Consider the following 22118-nt stretch of genomic DNA (forward strand, 5'->3'; position numbering starts at 1 on the left):
TTTTTACACTCAACATTTCCCCCTTCTTTCTTCCAAAGGGACAGAGAAGACACAACCAAAGTTTTGTCTTTGCTATCTGGTTGCAAAGTAGTACACTGGGGGCTACTGAGGGTATTTATTCTCTTTACTCTGATAGAAATTATATCATCTGGAAGGCTGGATGATTTCAAAGTTGACTTATGCCCTGAACAGAGAATCACTGTCTGTTCCTCCTTACACCAGAAACCTGAGACAGCAGCAAAGCGAGGTGAAGGCAGCAGTGGCTGACTGCTCTGCCTAAAGCTGATGTTCAAGAACTGGGTAGTGACTGACCAATAGCTATTTTTAGTGGGCAGCTGACCAATTTACAACCCTTAGACCCACGGAATCATTTAGGCTGGCAAAGACATCAAAGATCACTGAGAGTGTTAAGCCAGCACTGCCAACTCCTCGCTAAACCATCCCCAAGTGCTACATCTACACATCTTGCAAATACTTGCAGGATGGTGACTCAACCACTTCCCCGGGCACTCTGTTCTAATGCTTGATGACACTTTTGGTGAAGAAATATTTTATAATCTCTAATCTAAACCTGCCCTGACTTTGTGACATTTGCTCCTGATTTCATATCAGAGCCGTAGGAAACTAAACTGTGACTTAGGAGGTTGTCCCCTAAAGCTGTAGCCAGAGGAAATGAACTGAACGAGGGTCGTGTGATGCCTGAGCTGTCCTGGGCAACACTGAATCCCTGCTCACATCCTAGGTGACACAAGCAATGGCTTCTTACTGTGCTGAGCAACGAAAGACAACGCAAAACCATTACTGTTAAGTGAACACTACTCATACCTCTCTCAAAGATCTGCAAGCTGCAAGCCCACCTATGTATCGGGATTGTGTTAAGAAAGACATTTCAATACGAGGGCATCTTTCACCTCAGGAGCTCTCCTATACATAACCAAAACATAGTTACGTAGTTTTTAGCAATGCTCGGTTCAGTGTTTGCTTCACCACCAACGCAACTTCAAGAACGCGTCGCTTTCCTCGCTTTGTGCCAAAACTCCCGGAATCAGCATGTTTCAAACCTACAAACGGCGGCTTTTGGCTGAATTAGCTCCTTTCAAGCCCAACAAAGCCTCTATTTGTGATTCCCATTCCCCTCACACTCTCAATCTGCATAATTACAACCCTGACACCACCAGGCTCTAATTACACGGCTCACGAGAGGCGCGGCGCCCTGGGCCGGATCCAGCCCGCGGCCGAGGCGGGGCGAGCCGCGGTGGGGGGCACTGGGGGAAGGCACTTTATTCTTTAAACACCCGGGGCTCCCCTCGGAGGTGGTCCCTGCCGCCCTTCCCCGGGGCTGGATGGCGGGGGCGCCGGGCGGCTCTTTGTTCCTGCCGAGTGCGTGTGCGCGGCGCTCGGGCTGCCGGAGTGGGAGGGGATCCCGCCCGCGCCGCCGTTAACGGGAGACGCAGGAGCGGCGGAGCGGGGCCCGCCGGGCGGGTGGCTCGGCGGCGCAGGGCCGGACCCCGGCGCTGCGAGCGGCGCTCCCCGGCGCTCCCGCCTCCCCCGGGGGCCGGGCGCTGCCCTCCGGCGGCGCGGCGGAGCAGGTGCCGGCGGCGGCAGCGGGCCGGCAGGATGGAGGCTGCCTTGCTGAAGCCGGCGATGATGGCGGAGGTGAAGGGGAGCGGCGCCGGCTCTGCCGTTAGCGCCGAGCTGGAGGTGAAGAAGCTGCAGGAGCTGGTGCGGAAGCTGGAGAAGCAGAACGAACAGCTCCGGAGCCGCGCCGCCGCCGCCGCGGTGGCCACCGGCCCGCCCAGCCCGCACCTGCTGCTGGCCCCGCCGCCGGCCCCGGGCGGGCTGCGCCCCGCCAGCCCCCCCGCCGCGGGCCCGCCGTGCATGCCCAGCCCGGTGCCCACCCTGCTGTGCCCGCCGGAGCCCCTCGCCTACTTCAAGCCCTCGCCCGGGCCGCCGGCCGCTGGCGGCGGGCAGGAAGGCGGCGGCGGCACGGGGGCGGCGGCCACGGTGCTGGACGAGGTGGCGGTGCTGGAGCTGGAGGACGGCTGCGGAGAGGACGAGGATACATGGTACATGCGGCTCGGCCCTGCCCTGCTCCCCGGCCCGGCCGTGCCCCCGGCCGGGCCTCCCGCAGCGGTCCCCGGCTCTGATTAGCATTAGCCCCCAAATTCACTTGATCTCCCCGCTTAGACTGAAATCTGCTTTTTTCTCCTTTTTTTCTCCCCCTTTCCAAACCGTGCCGCCCTGCCGAGGGAAGGGCCCCGTGTACGAGACGAGGCTCAGGTCGGGGATTCAGAACCGCTCGGCTCGCCCGGGGCGTCGCGCCCTCCGTGGGGAGCAGAACTCGTTTTCCACCCCGAGGAATATCGTTCAGATCTCAGCCTAGTTTCAGCCCCGTGTTTACATAAGGAATTAAAAATAGCGGAATTTCGTTCCGGGAAAGCCTTGATCTGAGCAGCGCTGCCTGCTTATCCTAAAATCTCTGCCAAATTGACTCCCATCTTCAGGGATTTGGGAGGGCTTTTGTCTTTTAGACGTTGATCTAAATTGTGTGTCTTACGCGCCCATGTAGCTTTGAAAAGGCACGGCAGGGTGCTAGTAAATTGAATAAATCGTAAATGAGTAGCGAAATGGATAGAGCAAAAAATGAAATCGACCTGGACTGGTTAACGTGTGTAACCTGTAATGGTTACACTCCCGTAAAAAGAAACAGAAGGGGAGACTGCAAGATAGAGGTATAAGTAGATCAGTGAAGCTGGTGCCTCAAAACCTGTTTCAGCAGCGTGGGCGAGCATCGCAGGGGCAGTGCTGGAATACTGTATTGGCCGTTTAGCCATGTGGAACGTCAATTTGTTTTCAAGTGTCAATAGCAATATATAGATTACCTTTATTTAAATAAGTTTTAGAGTATCTATTAAATAAGTTTTAGAGTAGCTTTCCTTTTTATGAGGTTAGTTTTTGAATCAAGCTGTAAGTTAATGTCAGATGAGAATAAAATGTAGTATAAAGAGGCTGAGATGTGTTAAAATGTCCTTAATTTTGGTCCTTAATTAAGATAAAATGTTCAAAAATTAATCTTAATATCAGAAATGTTTCTGATTGTTCTATGTGCTTCATGGTACACAATATCGTGTTTCTGAAAATGGCTTTTGAGAATCATGTACAAATTGCGTGGAAATTTTTGTCAGCGTTGCTTCATTGTGTGTGGTTGGTCTGCAGGGCTGGCTTGGGCTTGTCAGTCCAGACTTAAATCAAATTTTACATTGGTTCTAACTTCTAGCTTTCCTAGCATTAAGGAATATCAGATTTGTTTGATAATATCTTGTTAAACAAAATGCTTTCCTTGTTTTCATTTTGCAGTGGTACTCAGTCATTGTTGTGCCATAGTGAAATTTCCAATTTGATTTCTTCCCTGGGAGCAATCCTAGATTGGGTGCCAAAATTTACCTGTATGTCACATATGTGTGTGTCCACAGGCAGAATTTCATGACAGCAATTTGTTAACAAATTTATTGCACTAGGAGTAGTTGTTTTAACTGTTGAATGTTTTTAGTTCAAGGATAAATCTCCGTCATTTTCCATGAAAGGTCAGGCGTGTGATGCCAGTTGCTTGGGGCTTTTTTGTAATCTCAGTCTTTAAAGCAAACTGCTGCCTGGAAAGCCAAAGCCTTCAGTGCATATCCTAGTTTTTGATTTGTAATTTAGGCCTTAAATACCTTTGGGGTTTTGTGTTTTGCTTGCCTTTTTTTTTGTTTTTGACTGCAGTTACAAAAAACCCCAAGACCAACCAACCAACCTTGTCAAACTGCAGACAAGTCAAACTACTTCGTGGTGTTTAGCTTTTTACAGGAAGATCATCAGTCAGATGTTTAGCTTTTGAAGCACTTCTGCAGGTTAACAGGAAATGTGAAAGCTTTTCTTTCCTTTGCTTTTTGGTTTTCATGTAGTCAGGCATTGCAGGAAGTCTGGGGAAATGAGTCCTCTCCCCAGAGCAATTCAGTAGCTGATCTCTGCTGGGATTGCCGAGAGAGAGAGATGGCAATCGCAGGCAGTGAGGATATTTGTTCCTTGAGAGCTGGATAGACAGTGCTGATTGACTTCAAAGGCAAACTCCGTGGAGCAGACACTGGAGAAGGGGTGCTCTGGTGGGACTTGGGTAGCTCTTGAGCCAAAACTGTGAAGGTGAAAGGCTGCTGCTACCTGTTAGTGACCCCTTGAGGGGCAAAATCCTGTTTAGTTTTTGGTCTTGCCTTCCACTCCCGCTTTGTTCAGGCCAGATCCCTTTGAGGCATGTGCAGTGTTTTTCTGGTGCTTTGATAATCTGGCTCTGGGTGTCCCTAGCGCCATGTCTCGGAGGTGGTCAGGCCAGGGGAGCTGTGAGTCGGAATCTTGTCCAGCAGACAAGAATAGTTTGCTCCCTGGAAGATTTGCACTCTCCCAGGTGAGTTGGCATCTGCTGTGCCTGCTAATCTGCCAGGGGGACAGCAGCAACCCAGATCTCAGCCTCAAGAATTCTCCCATGAAATCTGCTTTGAAACCAGCTTTCCTGATGTGCAACTAATCAGTTGCCAACTCTTGTCTGAGAATAATGCACGTATGCTACCTTTTTTTTGCATATGTGCTTTTTTTTTTTCTTTTCTGCTGGTGTTGAATGTTGAAAATAGATTTTCAGTGTTTTCTCATTGAGTGTTTTTTAATCATTACAAATATGACTTGAACGACATCTGGTTCATCTGTGTGAAGATAATTTCAGCATCTGAATTTATCTAAATCTCCAGTAAATATAAGTATAGGGAAAAACAAGAGCACCTTTGGTGTGTGTACAGCACCTAATACATTTGAACTTTGGGCAGTGCTGAAATTTAGACAATGGTAGTGATTAGATAGAAGATTTTAATGTGTAATCTACTTGAACTTTGTTTGGACATGCCAGACCTGTAGAGTTGATATTTTGCCACCTATTTTTCTGAGGAGGGAAGAAAGAAGAGAAATGTAAACTCTTCTACTTCAGGATATGTTTCTTTTTATTAGATATCTTCTTGCAGGGCTTTGGATGTTATAAATTATTAGTGATCTAATAGGAAAGTGAGCATACAAAAGCAAACTTTGCAGTATTGCATGTCTTGCTGATACTTCTGTGTGTTTTGGTTAAGGTTGTACGTCTTGCCTACCAAAACTCGCACTCCTCAAGAGAAATCACTGAGTCCTCTGCAGTGGTGCAGACGTGTTCTGGATCATCCAACTCCTGAGATAGAAGCTGCAAAACGTTCCCTATGCTTTAGACTGGAGCAAGGTAATCTTATTGTGTTAATTCTGTTATTAGGAAGTTGGCATTTCTGGTCTGGTGTTTCACCCCTCTATGGTGTTTTCACAATTTAGCAGGCTTTACACATGGCAGATGTGGAGTTTCTTCATATATATGCAGGTCTTCCTTCATTACATAAATGCTAACAAATGATTGATTTTTTTTTTGTTTCTGATCATGCAGTTTTTAAAGTATTTGCCTTCTTTGTTATCCATTTTTTTCTCCTGCACAACTTGTTGTTCTAACTTGTCAGTTTTCATCCAGGGCTTAAAATAGAGGACCTCCTGGCAAGGAAATACTGATGCTAACTTTACTATTGGTATATCTATTGAGGTTTGGAAAAGGGTGCTTGTAGTTTTTTGTAAAGTCAGAATTATCATGGGGCTATAAATCTTTACAGACATATTTATCAACATATGATGTAGTGTTAGAGCTGTGCTGAGTTTAGCACCCACCAAAAAGAGCTGTAACTTGACTGTGGTGCTGTTTTGTTGGCCTCTCTGTAATCTCAGGTACTGGAATCTGTCTGATGGCTGATCAGTGCTGGTGAACTTGTGGAGTTCTCTGTGTGCTCTGACTTTTGTTTTAAATAAATATCACACAGCACTTTTCTTATTTTCGTAGCATCTGGGGTCTCATTTAGATTGTATTAAGTGGTGTTGAAGAAAGCAGTTAAGGAAGGATATTAAGGTTTATAACTCACTAGGAAAGAAGAAGAAAATGAACAATATATGAACATGACAGAAGAAGGAATAAAGCTAATGACAGCATGAACATATGGCTGTATAAGTTAGCTACAGCCATCATTAAGAGAGATTGAGTATTTTCCTGTATGCTTTGGAGGATATGGGTAGCTGGATAAATCTTATCCAAAATCAAGTGTTTAAGTGAATCAGGCTCTGAAGGCATTGGCCTCTTTGCATTGACTGCAAAAAAAAAAAGATAGATCAATAATACAATGATTATTGATCTGGAAATATTTAGTTGAGCCTGTTTGCCTCAAGTTACGTGGGCCAGACTGTGGTTCCTATGTTGGTGATCATCCATCTAGTTTTAGGGTGGACTTTGGCTTGTTAATTGGGTGTCTGAGTTCCGGTGTCTGCAGGGTGAGCTGAGTGTCATGTTTGACTATCAGTGGAAGATTTGTATGTAGAGTCAGAGGAATTTGGGGAGCTGCTCAGGTGACAAGATTTAGGTGTTGACTGTAGAATGACTTTAGTAGCTCTCTTGAGTCCACTGACAGTAGTGAGTGCTTGGCACTCAACGCCACATGCTTACCTGAAGGTGCCTCTGTGTGGGGCTGGGCATCCAATAATGGAGTGCAGTCTGGTGTAGAAGCTCTGCTCAGATTACCCCACACAGGTAAATAGTGCCCTTGGAGATGGCCTGTTACCCTGTTGTCTATTCAGGACAGATGCAGACCTTCCAAAGGATCTGTGCTTTTACTGTCCTTTAATGACACCTTGGCCTCCCCAAGGGCCTCTCAGGTGGGTAGGCACATCCAGGTATGAAGAATTGAGTCAAGCTGGTAATGTCAGTGTAGAGACAAGCAAGAGGACTGCATGACCTTTTTTTTTTCTCTTAAAAGGATTGATTTAAATTGAATAGGCAATAAAGGTTTCAAATTAAAATCACTCTATGGTTATCAGTTCAGTCTCTCTCTCTACAGAAGTCACAGCAAATGGCATATGTCACCAAGTTATGTTGACAATGAGTTACTCTGATCCATATGTTCTGCTCAGGGAAATTGGCTCAAGAATTTCCTGAGCTCTGTAAAAAGGTTTTGAGAAATGATATGCCATAAATAAAACCTATTATGGGAGCAGTATGTTCAAGGAGTGAATAGACTTGTATTTATACTGCAGCAATTCTTTGGTAAAATTGCTTAATTAATAATTCAGTTAAGACTTGATTAACACTAGTATTTCTAAATATTCTCTTTGGGCACCCGTACCTTTGTAAATAATACATAATAAGCAAACATCATCCTTCTTACTCTTAAATTTTTAGAAGTTGATTTCACTATATTTATTTATTCCTTAGTTTTTCAACCAGATGTGAGAGTTTTCTAAGAATCTAATAATTTGGTTTTTGAGGTACAGCAAACTTTCTATAACCTCACTTCCCCATGTTTTGTTTTGCAGGGCACTCAATCAGTATTACACATGTATAAATATGTTCACATAATCCATCCTGATTTTATAAGTGACTCACTAAGTATATCATTCTTCTTTCTGGTACTAAAGTTTCAGGCTTTGTACTTGTAAGTTGAATGCTGTTTTCCCCTTTTAGCCGTAAGCCTTGCAAGGGCATTTTCAAGGTATTTTGAAATTTCAAGGTATTTTGAAATGTGCCTCTTCTGCTTGGCTCTGAATCAATGGTTAACACTGAAGTACTTGAGAACTATTAAATGAGTAGTCAGAAAACATTTATAGTGTACCAGAGTGTGATTTCTGAAATGGCTTATTGGTAGAATTTGCTTAGTGCATGGTGCATTAGCCAAAACTTAAACCAGTTTAGTTGTTGCAGCCTCTTTAGACACCAGAGTGCACATGGAAATAAAAAGCAGTAAAAACTGATTTTTGACTGCAAAGTCAGCATATCTGAATAAGTTCATGCAGAGAGAAAAGCTGTGAGCCAAAAAAAATTAAAATTGCCAGTCTTATTTTTGAGTTGTAACTAATTCCGATTTTCTTACTAAGACATTTAGTCCTGCTCTCATTTATTCCTGCTCCTGTGAAATTTTTTTACTGCATTACATCCTGATTTTCATAAAAGTTTTCATTTGTTTTTTGAAATATCCCAGCATTAGGATATCTCATAACAAGGCTAAAAGTCTTGTGAGAGACTTCTGCCAAAGCAGTGATATAGTCTTAACAGCTACTTGGTCTTTGAGGCCAGAAAATCACTTGAATGGTGGTATTTTCGTTTCACTTTGCTGTGCTCACCAGCCTGTTTCTTTTCTAGTCAAAATGACTGTTTTGAGTATTTCACGGTGGAAGTTAAGAATTCATTTTGGCATAAATCCTTAGGGTTTATTACAAGCACAGAGGTGGTCTCCAGCAGGTGGTTTTTCTGTGAGCCACTCTGAGAACTTGGGCAAGCTTCTCAGCATTCCTTTGGTCTACCACTAAGTAGGTAAAGCTTTTATAATGTTTATAATGAACTCGGCTTATTACAAACCCTGTTTCTGTGGATTAAGCATGCTAGCTTTAAGGAGGATGAAAGTTTAATGTGACCTCCTATGATAGGATCTTTGCTTGGAATTGTGCCTGTTTTCCATGAGCAGTTACAGTGTTGAGGTAACATTTGTTTGCTGTTTGTGTCAGTTGTTTTATCTCTGTGGGCTGGACTGGATTGCATCTTTGTTCTTACTCTTCATCAGTTATCTTTTGTTTGAAACCTTTCTGGTTTGTCATGCTTACAGCAGTTCTTTTTATATTGTAGGGTCAATTAGCTTGCTGTTTGGATTTTAGTCTTGCCGTCTTATTTTATGTTTTTAGGTTAATTGAAGTGAACAGGGCCACCTAACGGTCTTAATTGTGTGGTAGAGCCTCTTCTGTGTTTTCTTAGCAGTAGTTGAAGATGTTGGGACATGCATTAAATCAGTGAGAAGAGAGATGTGACGTGTAAACTTCCTAGCTGATGCAGATGGGTATAACCACTCTGAAAGTGATGAGGTGGTGGTGACTGACACCCTGGCTGAAGATACCCTGCTGAACTTCACTTCTGAAAAAGCTCTGAAGCAGGCGGGTGGATAAACTGAGGATTTAAGAGGCTTAGCAAGGAGTCAGTCTGTAGGAGCTCAGCTTTAATGCAGGGCCTAAAAGTGTAACTCATCCAATTCAGCCTTCCAGATAGGAAGCTCTTCTTTATTGGGGAATATGAAATATTGGCTTGATTCAGAATTTGTCTTAGATGAGTTCTTACTCAGAAATACCACTTCAGATGTTTAAGAACTGTAGACAGCTGAAGTCTGTAGGTTTTGCAGTTGGCTATAGTAGTTCATAGTTAAAGGAGGCAAACTCTGTTTTCTTTCTCAAATTATTATTGTGCTTCAGGATGAATGCTGTTATGTCATCTGTGGATGACAAGATTTGTTGTGCAACAGATCCATTGCAGTTTCTCTCCTTTGCTTGAGATTCCACTAAACAAAGTTTCTTGTTAGAGGAATTTCATTTGTTATTGTGCCATATCCCAATGATACATAGTAGTTAAGGTTGATACCCAAACATACAACATACCCAGAAGAAAAACCATGAGGAGACCAAACAAAATGATTCATTTTGATAGTAGTGTGTTCTTCTTACCTATTAAAAAAAAAAACCTGTTAGGTTACAGCTGGTAGGACCCCAGGCAGAAGGTTTTACCTGGATGTATATAATAAGGCCTCGATCTTGGCCTTATTATCGAGCAGTGCAATATGGTCCGGGAGCCCAGTCCCTCAGAGAGCAGAGTGCCTGAAAGCTCAGCTAGCTCGTGGCCATCGCCGCAGCCTACCCCTTAGCAAGCTTGGTGATCGTCAGCTCTTTAGTGATATCAGCTCTCTTAGGATATCAGCTCTTTGCTTGCTGGGCTGGGGTGCCCTTGGCTTGAGGCAGCAGCAGACGGTGAGAGAGGAGAAGGAGCGCCCTGGTGTTCCACAGCGATGGTTTATTGGGGGAGAGACCGTGAAGGTTTCAGCGACAGCTCTTCTTCTGTCGAGTGGGCTAAAACAGGCCCTTTTTATAGGGTATAGGGGGATCCAAACTTGTCCAATAGTAAGGGTTAGGGAGAATGACCTATTAGGTTACAGGGATGAGCTTTGGGGCAGGAGGTCAAAGACAGGAACTTATTTTGCTGTCTCATCATGACTCAGCAGTTCCTACTGTTCAGTCCTCCATGGAGCTTTCCCAAGCTCCATGGGGTTTGCTACAGATGTACGTGTAGCTTGTGGCTTATGCAGGAAGAGGCAGTGTTCTCTCCCCTTATCCTAACTCTCTTCCACTTTCCATGGGTTCACAGTGAAATAATGAGTCTTCAGGATATGGGAACACTTCAACTGTTAAAAACCAGTGTCATAGGGAATTTTTATCCTGTAGTTTATTAACAACAGAAACAAACAGAAATTACTGTGGGGGGGAAAAAAAAAGTTTTTATCTTGTATGCTTGAGGTGTATCCGGTGCTGAAACAAGAGCAAGGTGGATTTTTCGTTTGCTTTTTTTTTTTTTTAAGGTAGATTTTTTAGATTTAATTTTATTAGCTGTCCATTGATGGATCAGATATGTATGTTGTGATACTTAAATGGATTAATAAAATTTCACGTAGCTTTCTTGATCATATAAAATGCAGGTTAGTTCTATGTAAAATGCTTTTGAGGCAGGAAGTAATAACGTGTAGAAGCTTAGAGATTATTGTTGTTTCCATCTTAAATAAAGTTTTTAAAGCTCTAGAAAGAATGAAAAAAGTGACATGAAGTTTTGGTTCCTTTTTGTGTGTGTTTCTGATTGTAAAAAATGATAAGCAGCCATAGCTCTTATCCACATCTAAGCACCTTTTGAGGAATGTGGCATTTTGGAGGTCAGGCTGTTTAGGCATCTTCTGCTGCAGTGCAGGCTAAATGCTTGGAGTGTACCTATACATGCACAGCAGTTACTTTGTAGTGGATTTCATTTATTTGAAGTAATTTCTTGTAACAGCTGCATAATTCCAAGCACTTCTTAGAGGTTTTGCAAATGCTGATATCTCTGGATCTTGTAGCACAGCTGCTGAGAATTTGTGTAGTTCAAGTTGGAAAAACTCAGGCTTGGTTCTTGACTTGCATTTCAAACAGAATATTTTTCTCTGTCACTGTAACATTGCTGCTCTGAAAGTACACTTGAAGATGGAAGTGTTTGGTTTAAAACCCTTATGGCAACAAATGTGTACAAGATCAGACACTTAACTTTCGATTAACTTCAGAGATATCTCTTGCCTTTTTACTACAGCTCTTCAATATGATTTCTGCTTTTTATTAAATTACAATATGCATACTATTTAAGAGTTTAATTTCCTATTTGGGGATTGATTGTTGTGTAGCTCATAATTATTTGCTTAGAATAGAGTTCTGGTTATAATTTTACTTTCAAGGGGAAACTGAATTCTGATGTGTCTGTAAAGGTAGAGAGGTGGTGTTAGATCATGCCTCAGCTGAGAAGACACTCATCCCATTTTAGAGTGTGGTTTTTTTTTTTTTAATCCATGCTGACTGCTGAGCTGGGATTATCATCTCATCATGAGTGGTTAAACAGCTAGAAACACTGTTAAAATTCATGTGAGGATTTCAATAGGCTTTTTCTTACTTAAAATAATTTATACTCACAATGGAAGTTCAAAGCCTGTAATGCAGTGTGTGTGTAAAAGCAATAGAAGTCGCATCAACACTTTATGCTAAAAGTCAAGGGACATGTAGTGTTACCTACTAATCCCTGGGTTGGCTTCTGAAGTGTGCAACTTCTTTCCTGTATAGAAATTAAAAAGAAACCTAGGTTTTAATAATTGACTTGAGGGCGTTTGGAAGCCTATCCTCTGGAGATATTTTTTCTATTGAAATGAGGATCTTTTCAAAACTGGACTGTTCTGGATGCTGTTATTTCATTATTGCTTCTGATAAGTCTTATGTGCTTACTTACTCACTGTTTGTTAGCCCCCAAATTATTGTTGCAGCTTTTGTCTTTCATGTTGTCTTTCTTTCACAGTCTGTTTTTTTTCATGTCTGCAGAAGAGAGCTGGGAATGACATTTCAGAATGTGATAGAGGTAGCACTGCTTCTTTACTAAAAGGTTTATTCCTGTATTTTCATTTTGGCTGTTTGCTCAACTTAGCCAACCCTGTGTGCCCCTCTAATGCAGAGTGGGGCATTGCACTTCTTGCAGTGTGACGTGGAACAAGTCTCTTACTTTTCCTGCTATTTGGAAAGAAAGCTTCTTTGTATTCACTTGTCTTTTCCCATTAGGTAGTACCAAGTACCAGTGTTGATTTTGCTGCCTGCCCTGTATTAGTTCAGGGTGAGGAGACTTGGTACCATGAAGTGCACAATACTAAAATGGTTACTCAGAGAGGTAGAGGTGGATAACTTGGAAGATATCCTCTTGCAATCAGATAAATTCCTCTGTAAATGTTGATGAATTGTGTCCTCTGCTGCATAGGAGAGATCAGTTGCTCTTTCTTAGTTTTGTGTGTAGATGATGGAGGACAGATTGTTTCCAAGTTAAGTACAGTCAAGATTTTTAGGAGCTCTTTTTGATACTAAATGTTACACATAATTTCACTGAACCTTAAGTCATTTAAGCTCTATACTTGGGAGAAACTGTGTCCACTGATGCTGAAGAAGCCAAAGGACAGTGCACCCAGCTGTTCTTAAGCAGTTGGCTGAACTGAGTCTGGAGACAGTAGTTTCTCTCCACTAATTAGAGAAAAGCTTCGGCGTACTTAGTGTCAGAAGGAGTTGGATTTTTAACAAGTTTTGAATACCTTCTGCATTTTGCAACAATAGCCCTGGTGCCTCTCATGCAGAGATAGTTTCTCATGGTCTCCTATTTCTTCAATCATGGTATTTCTGACCTTGTTTGTAATAATTTGTTTGGAAGCTTAGCGTATTCTCCAAAATGAGGATGCCGGGTGCTTGCAGATGTTTTGTGTTTTCACATACCAGTAGCTATCTGTACTGTTCTATGAAAGGCACAAAAGTTTTGTACCACATTCCAATCACTGGTGAAGTGGTGTAAATTCTATTGTTTTGTCTGCCTTCAGTTAGATGCATGGGATATTGCTTTGTGTTGTATCTGTATCACAGAGGAACATCTGTGTGATTGAATCTTCCTTGGACACACATTTTGTGTTTCAGTTTCCATCTCCAGACATGGAGCTTTTCCTCTTGTGTCTGGCTGTAAGGACCTTGTTGTTGGGTCTCAGGTATTTATGGGAATTCATAGAACATATGATGGTCCAGGTTTGTTCCACCTAATTTTAGGTTTGTGTCTAGTAAATACATAGTTTAAGGTTCAGTCACTTTGACTGTGATCCATTGATCTTAGTGAGGGTGCCAAGAATAATCTGACACTCTTTTGCATCCTTGGCATATATCTAGGTGGGCAGATGGGTATGATACAAGATCTGCACAACAGCCTTACTGAACTGGACCAGCTGGAGCACCAAAATGTCATTGCATTCTGGTTTTAGATGACTGAATCATGCCCTTTCTGTTTTATGCTGAAGGATTGGTTCTGCTCCAGACTGTAGGTGTTGAAGTAAGGCTGTCTACAAGTAGGCCCTTCTGTGTGTATGTATGCATTTTTTGTCTTTTCTGTTTAGATATGCTTTTTGCATATAAGAAAATACAATATGCACTTTATATTGATGCTGTCATTTCATAGAAAAATTATCAGCACACAAGAAAGTAAGTGCAAGATCACTCATGTGGTGAAAGTATGCCACTGCAAGTTGATTTTAAGTAGTATTAGCTGCTTGCCATTTCATTTAAAAACATTTGAAAATCATGTAAAGATTGTGTCAGATTATATAAAGTGATTTCTTTGGGCTAGGGGCTCTAATTTGTTTTATTCTTTAGGAGTGGCTCATATAATGTAATTCCAGTTTCATTGGGCTCAAGGTCCTACCCCAATGTAGTTTTAACAAAAGAGTATGATTGAGTATAGGTCTTTAGAATTTGTGTCTGACTGGCACCATATATTTTTTAAATTATTATTTTGTTTTATTTTAGAGTTAGTTGGCACTTGATGTATCTGTGACTTTTGTCTTCAGGCAATTTTTTCTTCATAACATGTTTGGAGTCCTTGAAGGGCAGGGTTTTGTGGCCTGCTGTTATGTGGGTGATAGCAGCTGAGAAGACTTGGCTCAGCATCTCAATGTCCTTTCTTCCTAAAAGTCCACCATGTCCTTCAAGCAGCTCTGTGAAATGCTAGCAAACCTTTTCCATGTTCTTTGTTCCTCCTTCCTAGCCCATAGGAAAGGCAGGATATAGAGTGATTTGCAGTCTAGCATGAAACAGGGCAGGGTGGAGTGGTCGAATCTTGGCTTCAGCATGTACCTACATATGTCATCAGTTTTCTATTTTGTCATTTGTGTTTCATGTATTGTAGTTGTATAGCCAGTATTCAGACTGCCTCATGGTTGCCTCTTTTGAAGCACTGGGTGTGAAATATTTCACTATCATCGCAAATGGATCTTTATTTATAATCGAAAAAAGTAATCTCAGTTTGTATGTAGGCACATATGTTCTTGTTGTGGTGGACATAGTCCAAAAATATTTTAGCTGTTTCTGGTTTATGTGGATGCTGATAGATCTCTAATAATTATTTGAAAGAAATAAAATGTTTCTTTCTAGAGAAGCTTGAAGGAATAGCTCAAATTATATTGTCAAGCCCACTTCTGCTTATCGTGGACATGACAGGTTCTGGTGATGGAAACATGTAAAAGATGCTGCAGAGTACCTTTTATCCTGAACAGTAAGATGGGGCAGAAGGATGCTGCAGCAGTGTAATAGTTGTGCTGATGGTGCTTCTGCAATTTGTGTGCTTTTGACTCCTGTTGGTGTGCCATTCTCATGCCTTCCCTGTTGTACCATTTTCTTGGGTAACAATTATATATACTCCTCTCTCCTCTGCCATCTTATACCTGTGTTGCTTGTTAGTGAGGAGCAAGGAATGCCTCTTTGTTAAATGCTTGGACAGTTCTTGGTGCATTGTACATCTGGAAGGTACTTGCAAAGCAAAGTTTACCTAAGAATTCTCCCTTGAGATACCTGAAATCACCCCAGGGAACTTTAAATGTAGGAATGTGCTCTGAGTAATTGTCAGGAGACATTGGTCTTTCTCCAGGGAATCTGAAGAGGCTAGTCTGCTTAGCTTCAAAATTGTTGCAGAAGCTCTAACTCCTATGATAGTAATGATAATGGGTTTTTTTATGTCGCTTTACCCATTTTCCTGGTAGAAATTTTTTGGTTAGTGCTTTTTAATTTGACTCAGGGTTGGTGTTGAACTTTAATTCTGTATGAGAATACATATTCTGAATATGTTACTATATTTAACAGTCAGTTAAACCTCTATTAGAACTTTATTAATCATAAACACTCACAAATTTTTTTCCTGTATGGTGTTTTAGAAGTATGAAAAATCTGTTTCACAGTAGCTTTTATTTTTTAAGTGTTTTGTATCTTTTTAATGCTTTTGGTAATAGTGTTAACAGTTTTCCATGATAATCACATAACTGTGACACCTGCTATATTTATCCAAAAGCCACAGGGTTCCTGGAGGGTAAGTGCTGCTTTTGACCTCGATTTGAGCCTTAGATTTAGCTTTTTCAGTCTGCCTCAATATAGACAGCAGATATACTTGAACAAAGAAGGGAGTATGGCATCTTGGAACAATATTGAAGTCAGAAACTGTAAATTGAGCTCTCTGGCAAAAGCCTCCTGCCAGAAATTTAACCTATGAATACAGATGGCAAGCAGATACCGTTTTAGGGGGAGCTGTAGTGTTTGTATAGGTGTTGCTGGGATGCAGAGGAATTTCAGGACTAAACAGTAATGATAGGAAAAGTGCAATTTAGTGTTAATCCTGGATTAATTGGACTATTTTTTTTGTCTTTTCATCTGTCATAAATGATCAAGAGAGTTATATCCCAACAGACACAGATATTTGAATTCTAACTAGTATATAACAAAGATACTGTTAGAAGAAGAATGGGAAATTGTCCTTCTTTGAGTCAGTTTTTTACAGAATGGATCCCCTACCCTTTATTCTCGTCTGTTTTACCGATGGTATTGCAACAAAGAAAAAATTATGTAAGCTACCAGAAAATTTAAATTTAGGAAATGTAATTATATATTTTTAACTGTATTTTTCCTCCAGCAACTTGTTAAGAGCAAAAATACACCTTTGCTTCAAATTCTTGCTATTGTGTCTGATTAGCAGTATAGCACGTGTCCATTTAGGAGTGTTCTACATCCTGTGTGGCACGTGGAGATGAAATTCTCTTTCATTAATTGGAGTTACTGTCTCTGAAGAGTCCACTAAACAGTTCATAATAGCATTTTTTATACTAGTGCAATGTATAGATTAAATGAATACTACATTTGCAGCATGAGAGTACCTTGTGTAGTAGCTGAGCTCTGATCTGCAAGGGGAGTTAACTAATACCTGTTCTTTAAATCACACAGAGAAGCCTTGCTCCTTATCCTAGAGGAACTCCCTAAGCGAGGACTTACAGAGTGAAAGGGCAGAGGCACCCTTCATCTTCGTTCACTTTGTCAATAGCAGTTGAGCTCTTCTTGAAATATCTTCAATGCTTTTCAAAAATAAAAATTTTTATACTGTCATTGAATGTTTGTCCTGATTATTACATAGTGGTGATTTGATCTTGATTTGTTTTTCTGCAATGGTGCGGTATCTATTGTCTTCTCCTATCACTTACTCAACTTTGAAGACCAAAGCTGCAGAAGGGGAGTCTGTTCAGTAGAGTTCTCTGGGATTGCTGTGATTGCAGTGGCTCAGCAGCAACCAATACAAAGAATTGAAATTACAAAGCAGCTGTTACTTTCTAAGGACTGAGAATATTTCTGAAATAGTGGATGAATTACTATCAGTGGGATTTTAAATCTGCTATTGGCTGCATATTGTGGGGATGTCTAATATACTGATTTAAGAGAGTGGGGAGATTTATTTCTGCACCAAAAAAAGCCTGATTTGGCTAAGTGGTCTTGAAAACAGGCCTCCTTCTCAGGCTGAAGTTAAGAAAATACTGTAAGACTCATAATTTTTTTGCTATGTAGAACGTAGTTTGCTGATGAGAGAAAAGCTTCTCATGTTCTTAGTAGCCTTGAAGGATACGGAGCATATCCAGGCACACAGAAGCCCTCACATGTTCTTGTTGTGTTACCAAAGCATAAGTACCTAACAGGAGACTGTACGAGTTGATTGTGTCAGTGCACACAGCCTGTCTACACCCTGCAGAGCATGCCAGGCTCCAATATATCTATGCAGAGCAGTGCTGCATGGATAGTACCCATTGGTATAGCTGTCACTGGGATCCAGCATGAATGAATGTCATGATAGTGCTCATGTTTTGGTTTTCAGGTTTCTAGTTACCATATCTGTTTCTCTCTGTGTTAAACATTGTTAAACATGCTGTAAGTGCTTTCAAGGTTCATACTATTTTATTTAAGCCATCTTAAACTTCAGGCTTGAAATTAGTTACTAGTTGAAAAAAAAGCAACATCTTCAAAGCATGAGATCTGTCTTCCTCCAGTGACAGAGAGTAGCATCATTGGTTAGGTAGGACTGGAGGTCACCTTTGAATATTGTGCACTAGCTGAGATGAATACAGGTCACAGTTTCTTAAAGATGGAGGATATGCTGTGTTTTGCCAAATGTTCTCCTTCTCCTCTGTGACTGAAATTCAGATTGGCTTCTGTACTGTAACTCTCATAAGAATTTTTAATCATCAAGCAAAATTAATTTCCAGCTTTTACTTACCCTGTGGTATACTGGAATTAAATCTGTTGAAAACAGGCTTTCTGCAACTTCAGGACTAACCTGAGACAAGAATCAAGTGTCTCCAGTTTTGTGGTACAAAGGAAGGTAACTAAATAAATACCATTTAAAAAATCTTCTGTGATTATGTCTAACATAGTCTAGATAGAAGTAGTAGGAAACTTAAAATCATAGAAATGTACTAAGAAAAAGACTGTGTGGATTCAAAGCCTACTGAAGTCACTGGAAGTCTTTAATTTACCTGGGGTTTGTGCATTATCTTTATATTCCTCCAGGTATTTGCCTATGAATTGTATGCTTTTGGGGATGAGTGTCAAATAACTTTGAGAGGAGTCTTCTGCTTTATATTTGAAGTTAAAAATCTGGTAAGCTGAAATTCCATGTGTATTGTTTCCAACATGATGGAAAAAGAAGTAATTTTATGCTCTAGATTTGGCTGGCAATGATCGGTACAAATTATTTCAAATTCTGGAATTTTATCTCCTATATTTAGAGATTTTACTACAGGGGGACTTTGCAAAACTTGCCTAGACACCATGGTGTTCTTCTGACTCATATAACAGAGCTACTTGCCATTTGTACAAGTGTTGGGAAGGTCAGGCCTGTGCTAGAGATGTGAATGCAGTGTGGTTTTGTTCATCCAAGAATGTGAAAAGATGTACATCTGTGACCTGCTTTGGCCAAAGTCCCTGGTATGTACGTAGATTTGTTCTGGGAAGTTTTGCTTGTATTGATACAGCCTGTCTAGTTCATGGCAATGCTTGTGGAGTGTTTTATAAAGAGCAACTTTGCTCAGTGGTGTAAAAATCATTTACAGATGTTATTCTACTGTGTTGGCAAAATACCCCTTCACCAACAGGCTTATTTGGTTTTCATATTAAGGAATCCAAAGGATTGAGTGGGTGTGTGGAGTAGATGGATTAGGGGAAACAAGTATCTTCTATCTGCAAGGCAGATGCCCAAGAAAAGCAGCATTGTCATAAGTAGTAGTACAGTGAGTTGTCTGACAGAGAACCATTCCAAAATGAATTTACCAGCTTCTACTGCAACTGAAAATGGTTGTCACTACAGCCACCATGATGTGTATGGATGGATGGGGGTGGATGGAGCCCTCTGAATAGGGGGCATGAAACTGCTTCTTCCTCTTTGTGGTGAGGCAAACTCCTCATATAAGGATAACCACAAGGGACAGAGCTGACTGGCTGGAGAGGAGGAGGACATCTAACAAAAGTCACATAACCAGTGTATATACCAGATGGATTTCCAAAGAAGCAGCAGGCCAGATTCCTCTCAGTCAGCTTCACCACTGGATAAGTTTTAGGATGATGAAGGGCTTATTTAAGTGCACAGATTTATGATCATGGGCCTATATTAGAAGCAACTCCCACTCCAACGTACATTATTAATTTTAAATGTAATACCAGGTTTCTCTCTTCATTGATCCAGAATCTTGGTTATTGAGAGTTGTAAGTTAGAGGGCTCAGCCTGCCCCAGGGGATTGTGTCCAGTGAGGGTTGTAGTGCTACACCTCTCCTGTTCCTTTCTGTTAAGTGGTTGGCAGTCTTGCAAAATAAGAGCTCTGGTAACTATTTTCCATATCAAAGTGGAAAGGAATTTGGTTTTTGTTTGTTTTTTTTTTTTTTTTTTAATATCTTGATCAGGGCCTGACTCTAGACTTTAAACTTTCTTTGTTTCTTTATACCAGACCTGAAAATCAGTGGCAAACCCTACAAACAACATGATTTCGAGTGAGGTTGCCAAAATTGTGCCTCTTTCCTCTGTGAGGATATGTCAGCAATCTAGTTACAGTCAAGGCACCTCTGTGCAACATGATAAGTATAGCAGTTTTGAGCCAGAGAAAACAGATCTACCTACATCCTCATAATCCTGGGTAATGGCCATAAGCCACAGAACTGTGGTGGTAATAAATCTGGCACAGTGGCTATCAAACTACTAGTCACCAGTATTTTACCACATGAGCTGCATCCTGGGCAGGCATCTTTGCTGAAGATGCTGCAGGTTTGGAATTATGGCAGCTGTGGAGGTGATGGCCACAGCCACATACTTCTTGCTGCTGCATATCTGCAGACATTCCCTTGACTGTTCCAGACCTAGAAAGAATATGTCATACTGGTCTGCAAAGCAAATCTCCACTGAATTTATAAGGTATGAACAATACAGTAGACAAAGTCTGCTAGCACTCTGCAATCAAGTAGGCAGTGAAGAGATGTCCTGAGACCCAGACATGCTGTCTCTCAGACCTGGGAGATGCCACAGACCCAACCAGCATTAAAAGAAAAAGACAAAAAGACCTTTTTCTGTTCAAAATGTACCTGTTTTTGTTGCTTGTGGAATGTTGTGGCAAACAGAACAATTAAACCAATTCCGAGTGATTGCACAATACTCTTCCCACAGTATTCTGTGGGATTTTGCTGTATCACACTGTCACTGAAATACAAACAAAGCAGTTACCAAAGGTAGCAAATTCAAGAGAGAAAACTAGGTTGGGATGAGTTTCACAATGTTTATGCAAAATGAGTATGAGACTTTGGATTTTGCCTGTGATGTTGTGGTAATGTGTGCATGTGTGTAATCAATGATAGATCTGTGTTTCATTAAAGAAAATATAAACTCCTTAACAAATTGTGCCAGCAGAAATGATTTCCCTTTGGATTAGTAGGCAGTGAGTAAAATGTGATTCATGATGATCACAATACTCCAACAATGTTGAAGTGATATGATATGACTTGTGGCACAGCTCTGCTTAAATCTTTGTGCCACAGGCTGCAATAGCAAAGTCTTTGTGAAGATACCTTTTCCACGTTAGACCAGTAGGGCCACAACTCCTGAATTGGTGTGGTGTGGAGTTTTTGGCAAAGTTATTTCAACAGATTAATTTCTGCTGGGGTGCAGCTGGCTGATTTGAAGGTATGCTGATTGTAGAAGAGACATTAGTTTCTTGCTGCAGTCCTACCTTCCCCTGGGTGATGCACTAGTCTTCTCAGAGCTTCTTCAGAGCTCTTCATTTGTGCTTACAGAGGTTGCTGCCCCTTCAGATCTACTAGCAGAGATGATTGGATGATGCCCAATTCAGTCTGTACCTGCTGGGTGTACTTTACCAGAGAACTGGGAATTTACAGCCAGAACCAGCTGAGACAGGAGGTCTATCCAGCTGGCCCAGAAAGAGTTGGGGAAGATATTTCAGTGGCCTGAGGTGCATTGTCTGCACATCCTGATGGTAGATCTTTATCAGTGAGTGACATCATGAGGTGGTTACAATTTTGTTCCCTTTTTTGTTGCCAATTGTTAAAATACGCTGAAAATGCTCTTGCTTTACTCTGTGCTCTGTGGGTGTGTGAATGACTGGATTCAGACATGGACTTCATCTCTCCTGCCCTTACACACACCTTGGAGGCTGTTCTCTGATGTGTTTCTTTTGGAGGCAGTGTTACTTCAGCTGTCCCACCTTCCTGCCACTGTTTTCCACTTCTCCATCTCTCCCTTAAATGTGATGGCACAAGTGATCTTCATCTTCCTGGTAAAGGGGATTGAGAAATTCTTCCTTGTTTAAAAAAATTAATTAACACAGAGGTCCCCTTCCAACTGGAATGCTGCTGAGAAAGTTTTTTGGTGACTTCAGTTGAATACAAGCTGGTTTCAGGAGGATGTATGCAAGCTTTGCAGTGCTCTAGTGCTGTGAGAGTTGTCTTTTTCAGTTGTTTAGAAAAAGTGAAAACTAAAGGCAGTCTTTGAACTCTGTTTTTAAGCTCTGTTTATTGTTCTCTGTAATGAATTCAGTCAGAGAGTTTAGTTTGAATGTATGCAGAGATCTGTATTGGAGCCAGTCACACTGTGCTGCCATTGTAGGCAGAGCAGACAAAGGGGTATAGCTCCCTTTGCAAGGGGTGCTATACCCCTTTGTCCTTTGCAAGCAGAGGTGAGATGAATCATTCCCTCTCCTTCCTCTTGGAAATAAATAGTGTCCTGAGGTGACAAGGTCAGCCATTGATGTCTGTATGTAAGAGCATCTTCCTTGTGGCTGGGGCACAGGATCCAGCACCCTAAAGCACCATAAATAGATACTAGAAGAGAGAGAATATAGTGGGGAAGTACTATATATGCCTGCCCTGACACCATGCTAGCTGTATAGCCAGTTCAGTGACTGACAGAACCAGATGTGAACCCTGAATTAGTTGTGATTTATTAACCTTTGGTGGATTCTTCTTTTGTGAGTTTGTATATTCTTCCTTTGTTAATTTTTGCGTTCACAGTGCCCTTTGGTAGG

General features: G+C 41.4%; 1 protein-coding gene across 3 annotated transcripts in view; it reads left to right on the plus strand.

The window, feature by feature from the left end:
• Nucleotides 1-1593: 1593 nt before the first annotated feature.
• SLAIN1 (SLAIN motif family member 1) overlaps nt 1594-22118 on the plus strand; it is a 50038-nt gene continuing 29513 nt past the window's right edge. For 2 of the 3 annotated variants that reach the window (XM_066545090.1, XM_066545091.1), the window contains exons 1-2: nt 1594-2066; nt 5151-5290. In XM_066545090.1, coding sequence (XP_066401187.1) covers nt 1618-2066; nt 5151-5290 — 589 coding nt within the window. In that variant the 5' untranslated portion in view covers nt 1594-1617. The remainder of the gene's footprint in view (nt 2067-5150; nt 5291-22118) is intronic. The other variant, XM_066545092.1, reaches the window with a different exon arrangement.

Source organism: Molothrus aeneus, chromosome 2 (genome assembly GCF_037042795.1).
Source record: "Molothrus aeneus isolate 106 chromosome 2, BPBGC_Maene_1.0, whole genome shotgun sequence".
NCBI classification, from domain to species: domain Eukaryota; kingdom Metazoa; phylum Chordata; class Aves; order Passeriformes; family Icteridae; genus Molothrus; species Molothrus aeneus.